General features: G+C 36.7%; 1 protein-coding gene across 1 annotated transcript in view; it reads left to right on the forward strand.

The window, feature by feature from the left end:
* The window catches only part of C8H11orf80 (chromosome 8 C11orf80 homolog), a 94,773-nt gene that overhangs the window by 28,818 nt on the left and 46,169 nt on the right, over window positions 1–19,786 (forward strand). Inside the window, exon 5 of the mRNA XM_036861377.1 lies at window positions 15,853–15,962. Coding sequence (XP_036717272.1) covers window positions 15,853–15,962 — 110 coding nt within the window. The remainder of the gene's footprint in view (window positions 1–15,852; window positions 15,963–19,786) is intronic.

Genomic DNA, 19,786 nt, shown 5'->3' on the forward strand with positions numbered 1-19,786 from the left:
AAAACCCAAAAAAACTAAAGGTGAAAAATAATTATAATATTATACATATTTATAATGTAATCTCAGAGACAATCATACTTTGAAAACCTTGGCATACCTTCTTTCAGATTACCATAGTGGGGTGTGTGTGTGTGTGTGTGTGTGTGTGTGTTTCTATTTCTACTTAGAAAAAAACTAGAATTATTGTATCTCATTTTAACTTGCATTTAATACAAGTGAAATGACTGTCTTATGTTTATTGATTTGTTTATTTCTTTGTTGAATGTTTGTTCACATTTTTTGCTCATTTTCCCCTTTAGGATCTTAGTGCTTTTCTATTTGATACAAAGTTCTATCCTGTGTATAGTAAGTATAGTAAACCTCTTTGTCATTGTTGGCAATTATTCTCTTAGTTTTTTGTTTGTGCAGTATTTTAATTTTGAGTGAGTTTTAAAAAAATTTTGTTTTTAGAATTTTATTATTTTTTTATACAGCAGGTTCTTATTAGTTATCCATTTTATACATATTAGTGTATATATGTCAGTCCCAATCTCCCAATTCATCACACCACCACTCCCCCCCCACCCCCACTTTCCCCCCTTGGTGTCCATATGTTTGTTCTCTACATCTGTGTCTCTATTTCTAACCTGCAAACTGGTTCATCTGTACCATTTTTCTAGGTTCCACATATATGCATTAATATATGATACTTGTTTTTCTCTTTCTGACTTACTTCACTCTGTATGACAGTCTCTAGATCCATCCACGTCTCTACAAATGACCCAATTTCGTTCCTTTTTATGGCTGAGTAATAGTCCATTGTATATATGTACCACATCTTCTTTATCCATTTGTCTGTTGATGGGCATTTAGGTTGCTTCCATGACCTGGCTATTGTAAATAGTGCTGCAATGAACATTGGGGTGCATGTGTCTTTTTGAATTATGGTTTTCTCTGGGTCTATACCCAGTAGTGGGATTGCTGGGTCATATGGTAATTCTATGTTTACTTTTTTAAGGAACCTCCATACTGTTCTCCATAGTGGCTGTATCAATTTACATTTCCATCAACAGTGCAAGAGGGTTCCCTTTTCTCCACACCCTCTCCAGCATTTGTTGTTTGTAGACTTTCTGATGATGCCCATTCTAACTGGTGTGAGGTGATACCCCATTGTAGTTTTGATTTGCATTTCTCTAATGATTAGTGATGTTGAGCAGCTTTTCATGTGCTTCTTGGCCATCTGTATGTCTTCTTTGGAGAAATGTCTATTTAGATCTTCTGCCCATTTTTTGATTGGGTTGTTTGTTTTTTTAATATTGAGCTGCATGAGCTGTTTATATATTTTGGAGATTAATCCTTTGTCGGTTGATTCATTTGCAAAAATTTTCTCCCATTCTGAGGGTTGTCTTTTTGTCTTGTTTGTAGTGTCCTTTGCTGTGCAAAAACTTTTAAGTTTCATTAGGTCCCATTTGTTTATTTTTGTTTTTATTTCCATTACTCTAGGAGGCGGATCAAAAAAGATCTTGCTGTGATTTATGTCAAAGAGTGTTCTTCCTATGTTTTCCTCTAAGAGTTTTATAGTGTCCGGTCTTACATTTAGGTCTCTAATCCATTTTGAGTTTATTTTTGTGTATGGTGTTAGGGAGTGTTCTAACTTCATTCTTTTACATGTAGCTGTCCAGTTTTCCCAGCACCACTTATTGAAGAGACTGTTTTTTCTCCATTGTATATCCTTGCCTCCTTTGTTATAGATTATTAGTTGACCATAGGTGCATGGCTTTATCTCTGGACTTTCTTTTTTTTCAGTTTTTATTTTTATTTGTTTTTATTTTTACACAATTTTATTTGCAGAACATTTTATAGCATACCCCCTCCATTTATCGCATGCATGGATTTTTTTTTAACATCTTTATTAGCATATAATTGCTTTATAATGGTGTGTCAGCTTCTGCTTTATAACAAAGTGAATCAGTTATACATATACATATGTCCCCATATCTCTTCCCTCTTGCATCTCCCTCCCTCCCACCCTCCCTATCCCACTCCTCTAGGTGGTCACAAAGCACCAAGCTGATCTCCCTATGCTATGCGGCTGCTTCCCACTAGCTATCTATTTTACGTTTGGTAGTGTATATATGTCCATGCCACTCTCTCACTTTGTCCCAGGTTACCCTTCCCCCTCCCCGTATCCTCAAGTCCATTCTCTAGTAGGTCTGCATCTTTATTCCCGTCTTGCGCCTAGGTTCTTCTGACCATTTTCTTTTTTTTTTTAGATTCCATATATGTGTTAGCATACAGTACTTATTTTTCTCTTTCTGACTTACTTCACTCTGTATGACAGACTCTAGGTCCATCCACCTCACTACAAATAAATCAATTTCATTTCTTTTTATGGCTGAGTAATATTCCATTGTATATATGTGCCACATCTTCTTTATCCATTCATCTGTTGATGGACACTTAGGTTGCTTCCGTGTCCTGGCTATTGTAAATAGAGCTGCAATGAACATTTTGGTACATGACTCTTTTTGAATTATGGTTTTCTCAGGGTATATGCCCAGTAGTGGGATTGCTGGGTTGTATGGTAGTTCTATTTTTAGTTTTTTAAGGAACCGCCATACTGTTCTCCATAGTGGCTGTATCAATTTATATTCCCACCAACAGTGCAAGAGGGTTCCCTTTTCTCCACACACTCTCCAGCATTTATTGTTTGTAGATTTTTTGATGATGGCCATTCTGACCGGTGTGAGATGATATCTCATTGTAGTTTTGATTTGCATTTCTCTAATGATTAATGATGTTGAGCATTCTTTCATGTGTTTCTTGGCAATCTGTGTATCTTCTTTGGAGATATGTCTGTTTAGGTCTTCTGCCCATTTTTTGATTGGGTTGTTTGTTTTTTTGATATTGAGCTGCATGAGTTGCTTGTATGTTTTGGAGATTAATCCTTTGTCAGTTGCTTCATTTGCAAATATTGTCTCCCATTCTGAGGGTTGTCTTTTTGTCTTGTTTATGATTTCCTTTGCTGTGCAAAAGCTTTTAAGTTTTGTTAGGTCCCATTTGTTTATTTTTGTTTTTATTTCCATTTCTCTAGGAGGTGGGTCAAAAAGGATCTTGCTGTGATTTATGTCATAGAGTGTTCTGCCTATGTTTTCCTCTAAGAGTTTGATGGTGTCTGGCCTTACATTTAGGTCTTTAATACATTTTGAGTTTAGTTTTGTGTATGGTGTTAGGGAGTGTTCTAATTTCATTCTTTTATATGTAGCTGTCCAGTTTTCCCAGCACTGCTTATTGAAGAGGCTGTCTTTTCTCCACTGTATATTCTTGCCTCCTTTATCAAAGATAAGGTGACCATATGTGCATGGGTTTATCTCTGGGCTTTCTATCCTGTTCCATTGATCTATATTTCTGTTTTTGTGCCAGTACCATATTGTCTTGATTACTGTAGCTTTGTAGTATAGTCTGAAGTCAGGGAGTCTGATTCCTCCAGCTCCATTTTTTTCCCTCAAGACTGCTTTGGCTATTTGGGGTCTTTTGTGTCTACATACAAATTTTAAGATTTTTTGTTCTAGTTCTGTAAAAATTGCCATCGGTAACTTGATAGGGATTGCATTGAATCTGTAGATTGCTTTGGGTAGTATAGTCATTTTCACAATATTGATTCTTCCAATCTAAGCACATGGTATATCTCTCCATCTGTTTGTATCTTTAATTTCTTTCATCAGTGTCTTATAGTTTTCTGTATACAGGTCTTTTGTCTCCCTAGGTAGGTTTATTCTTAGGTATTTTATTCTTTTTGTTGCAATGGTAAATGGGAGTGTTTCCTTAATTTCTCTTTCAGATTTTTCATCATTAGTGTATAGGAATGCAAGAGATTTCTGTGCATTAATTTTGTATCCTGCAACTTTACTAGATTCATTGATTAGCTCTAGTAGTTTTTTGGTGACTTCTTTAGGATTCTGTATGTATAGTTTCATGTCATCTGCAAACAGTGACAGTTTTACTTCTTCTTTTCCAATTTGTATTCCTTTTATTTCTTTTTCTTCTCTGATTGCCGTGGCTAGGACTTCCAAAACTATGTTGAAAAGTAGTGGTGAGAGTGGACATCCTTGTCTTGTTCCTGATCTTAGAGGAAATGCTTTCAGTTTTTCACCATTGAGAATGATGTTTGCTGTGGGTTTGTCGTATATGGCCTTTATTATGTTGAGGTAGTTTCCCTTTATGCCCACTTTCAGGAGAGTTTTTATCATAAATGGGTGTTGAATTTTGTCAAAAGCTTCTTCTGCATCTATTGAGGTGATCATATGGTTTTTATTCTTCAATTTGTTAATATGGTGTATCACATAGATTGATTTGCGTATATTGAAGAATCCTTGCATCCCTGGGATAAATCCCACCTGATCATGATGTATGATCCTTTTAATGTGTTGTTGTATTCTGTTTGCTAGTATTTTGTTGAGGATTTTTGCATCTATGTTCATCAGTGATGTTGGTCTGTAATTTTCTTTTTTTGTAGTATCTTTGTGTGGTTTTGGTATCAGGGTGATGGTGGCCTCATAGAATGAGTTTGGGAGTGTTCCTTCCTCTGCAATTTTTTGGAAGGGTTTGAGAAGGATGGGTGTTAGCTCTTCTCTAAATGTTTGATAGAATTCACCTGTGAAGCCATCTGGTCCTGGACTTTTGTTTGTTGGAAGATTTTGAATCACAGTTTCAATTTCATTACTTGTGATTGGTCTGTTCATATTTTCTGTTTCTTCCTGGTTCAGTCTTGGAAGGTTATACCTTTCTAAGAATTTGTCCATTTCTTCCAGGTTGTCCATTTTAGTGGCATAGAGTTGCTTGTAGTAGTCTCTTAGGATGCTTTGTATTTCTGTGGTGTCCATTGTAACTTCTCCTTTTCCATTTCTAATTTTATTGATTTGAGTCCTCTCCCTCTTCTTCTTGATGAGTCTGGCTAAAGGTTTATCAATTTTGTTTATCTTCTCAAAGAACCAGCTTTTAGTTTTATTGATCTTTGCTATTGTTTTCTTTGTTTCTATTTCATTTATTTCTGCTCTGATCTTTATGATTTCTTTCCTTCTATTAACTTTGGGTTTTGTTTGTTCTTCTTTCTCTAATTCCTTTAGGTTTAAGGTTAGATTGTTTATTTGAGATTTTTCTTGTTTCTTGAGGTAGGCTTGTATTGCTATGAACTTCCCTCTTAGAACTGCTTTTGCTACATCCCATAGGTTTTGGATCGTCGTGTTTTAGTTGTAATTTGTCTCTAGGTAGTCTTTGATTTCCTCTTTGATTTCTTCAGTGATCTCTTGGTTATTTAGTAACGCATTGTTTAACCTCCATGTGTTTGTGTTTTTTACATTATTTTCCCTGTAATTGATTTCTTATCTCATAGTATTGTGGTCAGAAAAGATGCTTGATATGATTTCAATTTTCTTAAATTTACGAAGGCTTGATTTGTGACCCAAGATGTGATCTATCCTGGAGAATGTTCCGTATGCACTTGAGAAGAAAGTATAATCTGCTGTTTTTGGATGGAATGTCCTATAAATAGCAATTAAATCTATCTGGTCTGTTGTGTCATTTAAAGTTTGTGTTTCCTTATGGATTTTCTGTTTGGATGATCTGTCCATTGTTGTAAGTGAGGTGTTAGTGTCCCCCTCTATTATTGTGTTACTGTTGATTTCCTCTTTTATAGCTGTTAGCAGTTGCCTTATGTATTGAGGTGCTCCTATGTTGGGTGCATATATATTTATAATTGTTATATCTTCTTCTTGGATTGATCCCTTGATCATTTCATTATGTAGTGTCCTTCCTTGTCTCTTGTAACATTCTTTATTTTAAAGTCTATTTTATCTGATATGAGTATTGCTACTCCAGCTTTCTTTTGATTTCCATTTGCATGGAATATCTTTTTCCATCCCCTCACTTTCAGTCTGTGTGTGTCCTTAGGTCTGAAGTGGGTCTCTTGTAGATAGCATATATATGGGTCTTGTTTTTGTATCCATTCAGCGAGCCTGTGTCTTTTGGTTGGAGCATTTAATCCATTCACGCTTAAGGTAATTATCGATATGTATGTTTCTTAATTGTTATGGGTTTGTTTTTTTAGGTCCTTTCCTTCTCTTGTGTTTCCCACTTAGAGAAGTTCCTTTAGCATTTGTTGTAGAGCTGGTTTGGTGGTGCTGAGTTCTTTTAGCTTTTGCTTGTCTGTAAAGCTTTTGATTTCTCCATCGAATCTGAATGAGATCCTTGCTGGGTAGAGTAATCTTGGTTGTAGGTTCTTCCCTTTCATCACTTTAAATATATCATGCCACTCCCTTGTGGCTTGTAGAGTTTCTGCTGAGAAATCAGCTGTTAACCTTATGGGAGTTCCCTTGTATGTTACTTGTCATTTTTCCCTTGTTGCTTTCAGTAATTTTTCTTTGTCTTTAATTTTTGTCAATTTGATTACTATGTGTATCGGTGTGTTTCTCCTTAGGTTTATCCTGCCTGGGACTCTGCGCTTCCTGGACTTGGGTGGCTATTTCCTTTCCCATGTTAGGGAAGTTTTCGACTATAATGTCTTCAAATATTTTCTCGGGTTCTTTCTCTCTCTCTTCTCCTTTTGGGACCCCTATAATGCGAATGTTTTTGTGTTTAATGTTGTCCCAGAGGTCTCTTAGGCTGTCTTCATTTCTTTTCATTCTTTTTTCTTTATTCTGTTCTGCAGCAGTGAATTCCACCATTCTGTCTTCCAGGTCACTTATCTGTTCTTCTGCCTCAGTTATTCTGCTATTGATTCCTTCTAGTGTATTTTTCATTTTAGTTATTGTATTGTTCATCTCTGTTTGTTTGTTCTTTAATTCTTCTAGGTCTTTGTTAAACATTTCTTGCATCTTCTTGATGTTTGCCTCTTGTTTTTCCGAGGTCCTGGATCATCTTCACTATTATTATTCTGAATTCTTTTTCTGGAAGGTTTCCTATCTCCACTTCATTTAGTTGTTTTCTGGGGTTTTATCTTGTTCCTTCATTTGGTACATAGCCCTCTGCCTTTTCATCTTCTCCCTCTTTCTGTGAATGTGGTTTCTGTTCCACAGGCTGCAGGATTGTAGTTTTTCTTGCTTCTGCTGTCTGCCCTCTGGTGGATGAGGCTATCTAAGAGGCTTGTGCAAGTTCCTAATGGGAGGGACTGGTGGTGGGTAGAGCTGGGTGTTGCTCTGGTGGGCAGAGCTCAATAAAACTTTAATCCGCTTGTCTGCTGTTGGGTGGGGCTGGGTTCCCTCCCTGTTGGTTGTTTGACCTGAGGTGACCCAACACTGGAGCCTACCCGGGCTCTTTGGTGGGGCTAATGGCAGACTCTGGGAGGACTTACACCAAGGAGTACTTCCCAGAACTGCTGCCAGTGTCCTTGTCCTCACAGTGAGCCACAGCCACCCCCTGCCTCTGCAGGAGACCCTCCAACACCAGCAGGTAGGTCTGGTTCAGTCTCCTATGGGGTCACTGCTCCTTCCCCTGGGTCCCAGTGCGCACACTAATTTGTGTGTGCCCTCCAGGAGTGGAGTCTCTGTTTCCCCCAGTCCTGTCGAAGTCCTGCAGTCAAATTCCGCTAGCCTTCAAAGTCTGATTCTCTAGGAATTCCTCCTCCCATTGCTGGAACCCCAGGTTGGGAAGCCTGATGTGGGGCTCAGAACCTTCACTCCAGTGTGTGGACTTCTGTGGTATAAGTGTTCTCCAGTTTATGAGTCACCCACCCAGCAGTTATGGGATTTGATTTTATTGTGATTGCGCCCCTCCTACCATCTCATTGCGGCTTCTCCTTTGTCTTTGGATGTGGGTATCTTTTTTGGTGAGTTTCAGTGTCTTCCTGTCGATGATTGTTCAGCAGTTAGTTGTCATTCCTGTGCTCTCGCAAGAGGGAGTGAGTACATGTCCTTCTACTCCGCCATCTTGAACCAATATAAAATTTTTTTCTTCTTTTAGCTTTTGTATATCATTGGAAATAGATTAAACTACTTATGATCAGCCTTGTTACAAAGAATCCCCCCTTAGGATACTTGATAATTAGCAATCTTCATAAATGCAGATTCTACATAGGTTAAGTCTGAAATTTTTAAAAGTTGAGGTATAATTGTCGTATAACATTATATTAGTTTCAGGTATACAACATAATGATTCAATATTTGTATATAGTGCAAAATGATCACCACGATAAGTCTAGTTAACATCTGTCATCATATATACTTACAATTTTTTTTCTTGTTGAGAACTCTTGAGATCTACTCTTTTAGCAACTTTCAAATATGTGATACAAAAAAGGTAGTTGCCGTGCTGTACATTACACTCCCGTGACTTATTTATTTTATAACTAAATCCTTTGACATAATCTCATTGGCCTTTGTAACTTCCTTGCTTTCTGGCCCAACAAGATACCCATCTCATCTTGTACAGTTCTACTTTAGGCCCAGAATCAGCCATTTCTCCTTTTTAGTGAGCACTGGTATTTAGAGAACACATTCTGAGTACCAGGAGTGTTTGTTGCTTCTAAGTTTTTAATAACCATTTTAACAGGTGTGAGGTGGTATCTCATTGTGGTTTTGATTTGCATCTCCCTGATGATTAGTGATGTTGAGCATTTTTCATGTACCTGTCCGTCATCTGTATGCCTTTTTTTGGAAAATGTCTATTCAGATCCTCTGCCTATTTTTTAATTGGGTTGTTTGTCTGCTATTGAGTTGTATGATTTCTTTATATTTTTTGGTTATTAGCTCCTTATCAGATATATGATTTGCAGATTTTTTCTTCCTTTTCATTTTGTTGATGGTTTCCTTTGCTGTGAAGAAGCTTTTTAGTTTGATGTAGGTTCCACTTATTTATTTTTACTTTTGTTGCCTTTGCTTTCAGTGTCAAGTTAAAAATATCATCGCCAAACCCCATGTCAAGGAGGTTACCACTTATGTTTTCTTCTAGGAGTTTTATGGTTTCAGGTCTTATAGTCAAGTTTTTAATCTATTTTGAGTTAATTTTTGTGTATGGTGTAGGATAGTGGTCTAGTTTCATCCTTTTGCAGAGTATTTACATTTTTAATTTGAAAATAATTTTTGATTTATAGAGGAGTTGTAAAAACAGTACACAGAGTTCTTATATACTGTTCACCCAGATTCCTCTGCAGTTAATGTTTTAAATAACTGTAGTACAATTATCAAAACTAAGAAATTAACATTGGTAAAATACTACTAACTAAACTACAGACTTAAGATTTTATCAGTTTTTGTACTCATGTTCTTTTTCGATTCCTGGATCCATTCCAGGATCTCACTTTGCATTTAGTTGTCATGTGTTACTAATCACTTTCCATCTGTGACAGTTCCTCAGTCTTTCTTTTTCTTTCATAACCTTGACATTTTTGAAGTGTACTTGTCAGGTATTTTGTAGGATGTCCTTCAATGTGAACTTGTTTGATGTTTTCTTACATTAGATTGAGGTTATACATTGCCAGAAAGAATACCACAGAGATGATGTGTCCTTTTCAGTGCATCATATCAAGGAATTGAAGATGTTATGTCTTATTGTTGGTAATATTAAACTTGATCACTTGATTAAGGTGTTATCTGTCAGATTTTTCCAAGTAGAGTTACTCTTTGTAATTTTTAAATATTTGGGGGAAATACAATGAGATTATGCAAGCATCCTATTTCTCCTTAAACTTCCATCTGCTAATTTAGCATTGGTGGGTCTTGCCTGGAGCAATTATTACTGTGGTGTTATCATGATTTAATACATCCTCATTCCTTCTACATTTATTTATTGGAATTTATCTGTAAGGAAGACCTGCCCCTTCTTCACCTTTAATTCAATTATTTATATGAGGATGAACTTGTGAATATTTATTATATTTGGGGGGTGTTATAATTTAATACTATTTTGAATATTTTTAGGTGTTATAATTACTGCTTTACAATGTTATTATTTTTGTTTAAACTGTTAGTTGTATTTTAAGAAAAATGCAAGAAGAAAAAAATAGTATTTTATATTTATCTACTTATTTATTATTTCTGATGCTTCATTTCTTCCTGTATATCTGGGTTTCCATATTAAGCCTAAAGAACATCCCTAGCATTTCTTGTAGTGCAGGTCTTCTAGCAACAACATCTTTTGTTTACCTAAAAATGTCTTTGTCTTACGCTCATTTTAAAAGGATATTTCACTGGATTTGAAATTCTAGTTTGATAGTTTTTTCCTTTCAGCATTTTAGAGATGTCATTCATTGTTTTCTGGCCTCCATTGTTTCTTAGAAGTCAGCTGTAATTCATATTATAGTTCCTCTATATGTAATATGTGCTTTTCCTCTACCTTCTTTCAAGATATTCTCTTTATCTTTTTTTTTTTTTGTCATTTTGACTATTATGTGCCTATGTGTGATTTTCTTTTTATTTATTCCGTACTGAGGTTTGCTGAGCTTTTCACATCTTATTAATTTTCATCAAATTTTAGAAAATTTTATCCATGATTTCATATTTTTCCTGTTCCATTCTCACTGTCTTTTCCTTCTGGGATTCCCATTACACATATTTTTGACTAGTTGATATTGTCCTGAAGTTTTCTAAGATTCTATTCATTTTTCTTCAGCCCTTTTTTCTCTGCTTTCCAGATTGGATAATTTTTGTTCTTTGCCTTCAATAATTTCACTGACTTTTCTGTCATCTCAATATTATTATTCTGTCATCTACTATTAAACCTATCTAGTGAATTCTTAATTTCAGTTATTGAACTTTTCAGTTATAGAATTTCCATTTGGTTTTTTTTTTGTTTTTTTTAACAGTGTACATATTTCTCTGCTGGTATTCCCTATCAGTTCACTCATTTAAACCACAATTTAAGCCTTTGAACATATTTGTAATATATGCTTTAAAACCTTTCCTAAATGTAACATCTGTAACAGGCTTGGTTTTTATTGATTGCTTTTTTGTATGAGTTATATTTTCCTTTTTCTTTGCATGTCTATTAAATATTTATTTTCTACTGGGTAATGTGATCATATTCTATATTCTGTTCTACCTCTGAAGAGTGTTGATTTTTGTTCTAGCAGGCAGTTCTAGCAAGCTAATCACCTTAACCTTGTGTAGGCTTTTAAAATACATTTTAAAGGGTAGATCTATAGAAAGACAAGTCATTTTCAAACCCCTCTAACTTGATACCAGTCAACCTCCAACTGTATCTTCTCTGTGAATTTTGTTGAGACTTGGTTTTAGGCTTTTTTAGGGTGGATCAGACCTTCTTCTTGAATGTGTTTTTTACTACTAAAATATTACCTTTTTGCCCTCTCAACTGGACACCATCAGTTTTATCAAGTTCTCTCCATTCTGGCTGGGCCTGAAGGCCAACATTTCCCACCATTGCTTCACCACTAATTTCTTGTTCCATTTTCAACTCCATTGCAACTGCTCTCTGGGAAATCTTATATTGTCTCACCTCTGTATGCATAGCCCAGCCCTTGGCCAAGGGCTCATGGGGAGCTTCCATACAGACTTTTGGTACCCACTTCTGCACAGCTCCCTCCTCTCCAGTGCCCTGCCTTGTAGATTCCAGGTACTTTCACAACCCTGAGCTCTATTCCCTGTCTCCTCAGCTTAATGGAACCACTGTGCTCTGCTTGGGCTCCAGCTCTGTCCTCCATGGGCAGGAAAATTTCCCCAGGCAGACATTCAGGGCAATCATAGGGGTCATGTCATGAGTTTCCCTTCTCTCAAGGATCACAGCTTGTGCTATTTATTGTTCAATGCCTGAAAACAATTGCCTAGTATATTTTATCCAGTTTTATAGTAGTTTTTGGTGGGAGGGCTTATTTGGTACCAGTTATTTCATCACTGCAAGAAGGAGAAGTCCCAGTATATGGTTTTGATGTATGTTCACATTGCCACAAGATTGAAATTTTTCTATCTACTTTTTCTTTAACAGTTGAAGAGCTATGTCAATAAGTAGTTTGATATTGATATTATATCATTCTTTCCCCCTTATCTCCACCCCATCTCAGCAAAAAGGTGCAAATGTAAACTCATTTTCAAAGATCATGCTGGTTTATTTAGTAGTTCTTTCAGCAAGGGCTTAAGGAATATAAACATATTAAGTTTCTCATTCTTTAATGGTAGTTTGGTTCTCTTAAAAGTCCAGAGTCAAAGTGAATTTTCTTCAGATCTTTGAAGATAGTACTCAGTTATCCTCTGGCATCTAGCATTGTTGATGAGAAGTCTAACTCATGTTTCTTTTGGCTAATTTGATTCTCTTTTGTAGCTTTTAGGGTTTTCTCTTTATCCTTGTTATTCTGGGTTTCATTGTGATGTGTTTAGCTGTGTGGCTCAGTCATTCTTTATTCTGAATTTTTTTAATTTTAATTTTTTTAGTGTTTTTGTCTTTTAGAAATCTGTTCTTAATGTCTTTTATCTTTTCCTTCTTTTAATTGATATATAATTCACATGTCATAAAATATACCATTTTAAAGCATATAATTCAGTGGTTTTAAGTATATTCACAAAGTTGTACAACTATCATCACTATTTATAACATTACATTGTCATCACCCGCAAAAGAAACCCTGTACCCATTAGCAGTCACTCCCCTTACCCCTACCCCCTGTCCTTTGGCAAACACTAATCTACTTTCTGTCTTTATGGATTTGCCTGTTCTAGACATTTCATATAAACAAGATAATACACTATGTGGCCTTTTGTGTCTGGCTTCTTTCACTAAGAATAATGTTTCCAAGATTCATTTATGTTAGTATGTAGCATGTAACAGTACTTCATTTCTTTCTGTGGCTGAATAATATTCCATATTTTGTTAATCTGTTCATCATTTGTTGGACATTTGGGTTGTTTCTACTTTTTCCTACTATGAATCATGCTTCTATGGACATTCAAGTACTACCTTTTCTTTTAAATATGCTCTTTTACAGTGTATAATCTACCATCCATAGTGTTTTCATTTCAAACACTGTATCTTCAATTTCTAAGATTTCTAATAGGGTTTTTGGCTGTTACTTTCTGTTTAATTGATGGCAGTGTATTCTTGTTTCATGGCTTCTTTTTATATTTGAGGGTATAAAATACAGAGCACTTATTTTTAAAGTTCTTTATAGATTGTTTTATTAACTCTATTTCCTCAGGTGTACATTTTGTTGGTTGATATGTGTCCTATTTTTCATGGTATTGGTCTTCATTGGTTGGTAATTTTTAGTTAAGAGCTAATTGTCCATGACCCTTTTGTCCTGAACACATCCTGCATTGACAGCCTTCCAGTAGGAGGTTCTCTGGGTTGCTGAGCCCTAATCTGCAGGGCACGTATCTTGGATTAAACTTTGCTTGAGTGGAAAGATAAAAGGCTCTTGTATCTTAATAGAATATATAGTTCTGAGTCTCATCCGTACTTATATTACATGGCTCTAAGGCCCTCATCCTGCCTCACTGATGCTGCTACTAGCATCGCTTGGCTTTTAACCAGCCCTCAGGTAGGCAGGTGGCATACCTTTGGCTTTTGTTCATGTTTTGGTCCCTTGCTTATACCTCCTATGTGTGGCCTCTGTGGCTCTTGCTCTTAAACCTGTTGGTGTTGCAATATTAGCTCCATTTTTTTTTTCCATTCCATGCCTCAAACATGGGGCATCTTTGGTCCTTACTTACCATTGTGGATTCTCTCTCTCTTTTTCCTTTCTGAAGATTAGGGAAGAATACCTCTCTATTTCTGGTCTATAAAGATTTCTCTTTTCTTTTTTTCTCGCTACGACTGTGTTTTGTTTTGTTTTAATTTTTTTTTTTTTTAATAAGAATGTGTCTGGATTTTACAAGTCTCACGTTTTATAGCAGGAACCCTGATGAAGCCTGTATTTTTTTTTTTTAAACTAAATATTTCAGCTTGCTTTTTTTTTTTTTAAACTTTGGGTTTATTTTATTTATTTATTTATTTATTTATGGCTGTGTTGGGTCTTCGTTTCTGTGCAAGGGCTTTCTCTAGTTGTGGCAAGTGGGGGCCACTCTTCATCGTGGTGCACAGGCCTCTCATTATCGCAGCCTCTCTTGTTGCGGAGCACAGGCTCCAGACGCGCAGGCTCAGTAATTGTGGCTCACGGGCCTAGTTGCTCCACGGCATGTGGGATCTTCCCAGACCAGGGCCCGAACCCGTGTCCCCTGCATTGGCAGGCAGACTCTCAACCACTGCGCCACCAGGGAAGCCCCGTTTTAATTTTTATTCATTCATTTATTTATTTATTTGGCTGTGCCACGCGGCATGTGGGATCCTAGTTCCCCGACCAGGGATCAAACCCACACCTCCTCCATTGGAAACGTGGAGTCTTAACCACTGGACCACCAGGGAAGTCCCTATGACTATGTTTTATTAAAATTTAAAAATACTTGTTTTATCATTTTATGTGTTTGAATGGGAAGATGAAATTTCAACATATGCTTGACTTATCTTGAAATAGAAGGCTTTTTATTTAGTTCTATTGTTTCACCTTTTCACATTTAACTCTAGTCAATCCATCTGGATTTTTTTTTTTTTTTTTTGTGTATGGAGTGAGTTAATGGAAATTAATTTCCCCCAAATAACTACTCATTTAAAAAAAATCGTTATTAAGATTTCTAGAGAATTCCAAGTTATTGACAGAACTTTTTCTCATGTATCTACATGTTTTCCCTATTTTTCACTGTATTACTACTTTATAGGATTGAGGAACAATTTTTTCTTATTTCACAGAAAGGTAATTGAATCACAGTAAAAAGGGGGTCACCTTAGGTCAGAAAGTCAGTCAGTGGTAAAACTGAAGATTGATGTAAGTCATCCTGGTTTAGTGCCAACTTCATTAAACTTCAGTGTAGCATAACCTTGCTGCCATATTATCTCAAGCTTTGTGACTGAATTATATTTGAAAAACAAACTAATGGCAAGAAAAATATTGCCCATTAAGATTGATAGCTAGAACTTGATCTTCTTTGAGATGGTTAAAGCTTTATTAGATATATGGTATGAACGTTTTAGAAGAAAGTTGTGCTATTATTTTAGGATATATGTTATTGTTATTAACATTTTTAAGTTGAATTCTTGTATAATATCAACATTGTCAACCTCATTTATAAGGTAGAACGTTCAGAGACTGAGATATATATTTTTATTCATATTTAGTTCTCCATTATAATACTACTACAGAGGGGAAATAAGGGATGGCATTTTATAAAATGGGAGATTTGGGGTTTTTTCCCTTTATAATATTAGTGCCAGGGTACAGAAAGAAAGAAGGATGGTGCATACTTTGAGGTTCTATTTGTTGATGATGATCCAGGACTCACTGATGCTTTGTGTAAAGAGTTCTGAATCAACATATGTAAATATACAACGTGGTTAATTGACAATTAAATTAGCAAGAGTTTGCTTTTCTTTGTTAAAGACTACCTCTTAAAGGACAATACTGTATTAGGTAAATGCCTGAGAGGGTCATTCTTGAATTTTTCTGTTTTAAGTTCTAAATTAGCTCACTTACTGTATTTGTGTTATTAAATAATGAATTGATTTATTAAAAAATATAAGAATATCAGTTAGAGCTATCAACTCTGAAGATTTGTGGCATTGGATATGACCTTGTGGAAATTAAGTGAAAATACAAATTGATTTAGCAAATTTTCAATTTGTGTAAAATTGAAAACATGTGATTAAATGTCTTATCCCCATAAAGTAATTATAAATGTTTAAACAATTTGCTGATGCACAGCCATCTCCAGTCATATTTAAAATTTTGCAGATAATCTTTTCATCAGGGAAGAGACTTCTTGGCTCATCAGTTTAATAACTCCAGAAACTTTGGTGCTTATGCAAACTGCTCGTTCTATTTTGCCACCATCTCTTCTCACACAGGAATACAGTCTATACTGCCTGGACTCTCTGCAGAGCTGAACTGGACTTCAGAGGAAGCCAGCTATTCTCAGGACGTGTCAGGGGTAACACCCTTCCAGATGATTTTTGAGGCAAGTTTTGCTGTGGTTCTATAAATTTAATGATGTTTTGATTCTTATTTTTCTACAAATGTAATAACAGGAAAGAAAAGCCTAGGTCCGTTATAGTTCAAAGTTGAAATGAAATAAGGCATTGGTCCCCAAACTTCCGTGTGCCGATTTTAAATCACCTGGGAGCTTTCAAAATAGTGATGTTTGTGTCCCACTTCAAGAGGTTGTGATTTAATTGGTCTAGGGTGCTGGATTAGTCTGCTTAGGCTGCCATTAAAAAAAAATACCACAGATTGGGTGGCGTAAACAACAGAAACTTATTTTCTCATACCTCTGGAGGCTAGAAGTCCAAGATCAAGATATCTTGTCACTGTTCACATGACCTTTCCTCTGTATGTATGTGGAGAGAGAGCCTTCTGGTGTCTTTTCCTCTTCTTACAAGGACACCAGTCCTATCAGATTAGGGCGCCCCCCTTATGACCTCATTTAACCTTAATGACATCCTTAAGGCCCTGTCTCCAAATATAGTCACATGGAGGCTAGGGCTGCAACAGATGAATTTTGGGGGACACAATCCAGTCCATAGGAGGTGTGGCCTGGGCTTTGGAATATTTTTAAAATCCCAGATGATTCCTAATGGGCGGGTAAATTTGAGAACCACTGAAATAAACCATTATTTGAATTTGGATCTCCTGAAAAAGAAAATAAAAATGGATTCCCAGTGCAGATCCTATTTAGATACATTTTTATTAGGTTGGTTTAAAGATCTTTATTGATTTATTTGTAGCCCAGATTTATGAGACTGACAATTGAGTTCTCCATTCCCTTTAACAATTCTCTGATCCCCTATCTTGGCCTTCCTTTGAACTGGTGGAGACAAAGACTTAGAGTACTTTAAACGTTCTCCCAAAAAGCACTTGGGAGGCCTTTCTCCATGTTGGAACAATTATATCCTTCTTCTAAGAGGAAATGAGTATGGTATCGGGACAAAAGATATCCGTGGCTGTGCCATATCTTGTTTAGGGGAACGAAGGGTAAACAATCTGGAGCAATTAATGGTTAGTCAGCTCTAAAACTATTAATGTCGAGTAGCAATAAAAAAGCTGATTTCAGTGAGCCAAGGAAAGTAGTTCTAGAAAAGGAAATCATGTGTTTTAGCCAGTCTGAACAAACAGTGGTAATTCTTATACCTAACATATATATTATTTAAGCCTCCTGACAACTCTATGAAATGGATAGGACAAGGATTATCATCACCCCATTTTACAGATACAAGAAAACTGAAATTCAGAGAATTTGACTGACTTTCCCAAGGTCATACCAAAGTTAAGGACAGAATTAGAATCTGAACCAAAGTCTTACTCATATTGATCAGTGCTGTTTCAATATTCATTCATTCACTCAGAAACCTGTGTTTGTTCACGACAGCTTCACTGTGCTAGACAGAGTCCCAAGACATGTTACTTGATCCCAAGGAACTTGGAATCTAAAGGAAAAGATAGATAAGTAAACAAATAATTACAATGCAGTGTAATATATATCATGATAGAGGTAAGCACTGATGCTGAGGTAGCCTAGAGGAAGGGTACCTAACCCAATGGGAAGTTGTCAAGGTCTAGAGGTCTTTGATGAGATTGAAAAACAGATTTTCTAGGTATAAGAAGTTCAGAGACTTGAAAGAACAAAAATTTGTCATCAGAGTGATAAAGTTTCTTTCTTTTTTTGTTTTGTTTTTTGTTTTTCCTTATTGCAAGAGCAGTGTTTCCCTCAGGAAAATCAAAGTGTGCATTTAGAGTACAGATAATTGACTTAATCAAGGTAGACACTATTAACATCTTGCCGCATATTTTTTCACATAAGAGTGGGACATTTTAGTTTAAGCCTTCCAGAGCAATACAGTTCCAATCTATGGCCGTGGAAGTAGGTGGCTGGAAATGAGTGGAGGTCAAGGTCGTTGGAGTTGTGGAGGTCAGAGAATTATGAGACCAAATTGTTGCTTAGACTGGTCATCTGTTTGTATGTGGAAGTCAGCCAAGATGATGGCAGGACTTAGAGTACAGAGGAGAACTGTGAGCTTATAGAGTACAGAGGAGAACTGTGAGCTTAGTGCCCAGTAATCAGTTGGTGATAGGTGGGGAGGGGTAAGAGTAGTATAACCTAAGAGGAACAAGGATTTCCTGAAAGCATTTGCTCTATTACATCTCATTGTCTCTGGTACTGTGCAGCTATTTAAAATATTTTTAAAATAAATTTATTTATTTATTTATTATTTATTTTGGGTTGCGTTGGGTCTTCGTTGCTGCGTGTGGGCTTTCTCTAGTTGCGGGGGCTACTCTTTGTTGCGGTGCACAGGCTTCTCATTGCGTTGGCTTCTCTTGTTGCGGAGCATGGGCTCTAGGCGCACGGGCTTCAGTAGTTGTGGTTTTCGGGCTCAGTAGTTGTGGCTCACAGGCTCTAGAGCGCAGGCTCAGTAGTTGTGGCGCACGGGCTTAGTTGCTCCGCGGCATGTGGGATCTTCCCGGACCAGGGCTCGCCCTGTGTCCCCTGCATTGGCAGGCGGATTCTTAACCACTGCGCCACCAGGGAAGTCCCTATTTAAAAGATTTTTGAATGAAGAGAAAAAGGGGAGGTTGTGAAAGATTTCATCATACACGTATATCTCAACTGGGAAGAAGGGTCAAGTGGCAAGGTTTATAGCAAAGGCTAGTGAATGGAGACCTCCATGAAAAAGCGGTAATAAATGATCCACTGCTTTGGGCATGTGAAGAGAGCTAATTCCAGGGAAGACTGAGGAAAACTTCATTTAAGAGAGATGCTGGGGCTTCCCTGGTGGTGCAGTGGTTGAGAATCTGCCTGCCAATGCAGGGGACACGGGTTCGAGCCCTGGTCTGGGAAGATCCCACATGCCGCGGAGCAACTAAGCCCGTGCGCCACAACTACTGAGCCTGCGCGTCTGGAGCCCGTGCTCCGCAACAAGAGAGGCCGCTACAGTGAGAGGCCCGCGCACCGCGGTGAAGAGTGGTCCCCACTTGCCGCAACTAGAGAAAGCCCTCGCACAGAAATGAAGACCCAACACAGCCATGAATGAATGAATAAATAAATAAATGAATAAATAAAAATTAAAAAAAAAAAAAAGTACTGACACGTGGCTCCCACCCCCCACAATTCGGATTTAACTTGGATGGGATACAGTTTGGGCATCAAGAGTTTTAAAAAAAAAAAAAAAAAAGAGAGATGCTGGTTTTGTGTTTATGCTCAGTCAGTCCTGCATCTTGGAGTCCATTAGGCTGGATAACATGTCCTTCCAAAAACAATTTGATTTTGCAAGATCCTCTTGACGGATTTATCCATTTTTATATTTATCTTTACCATGATACAAAATGATAAAATGGGTAGAGATATACATATATACATACAAACCTATCTATCTATCTTTGTATTTCTCTATTTCTCAATTATCTATCATCTATCTACTTACCTATTTAAGCAAAGAGAGAGAGAGACAGAGACAATGACTTTCTTTTAGAAAGTCATATAGAGCCCATAACCGCATAAGTTCATGTTTGAAAATATAAAACAGCTCCCATATTCTATGATATGATTAGACTTGTATTTAAAGGCTGAAACATGTGATTCAATAGTAGTTTCTGCTGCCCAGGGCTGGCAGCATATGTTTTTTCCTAACAACACATAAGTAAATTCACTGCTTCTGAAGGTATGTCAGGCCTGGGGTACTGGGTTTCTAACACCCAACTGTAAAAGGCTGTAAAAGACTGTGTAGTGTCTCCTTTCTTTCTTTCTTTCTTTCTTTCTTTCTTTCTTTCTTTCTTTCTTTCTTTCTTCTT

This window comes from Balaenoptera musculus, chromosome 8, assembly GCF_009873245.2.
Source record: "Balaenoptera musculus isolate JJ_BM4_2016_0621 chromosome 8, mBalMus1.pri.v3, whole genome shotgun sequence".
Classification (NCBI taxonomy): Eukaryota; Metazoa; Chordata; class Mammalia; order Artiodactyla; family Balaenopteridae; genus Balaenoptera; species Balaenoptera musculus.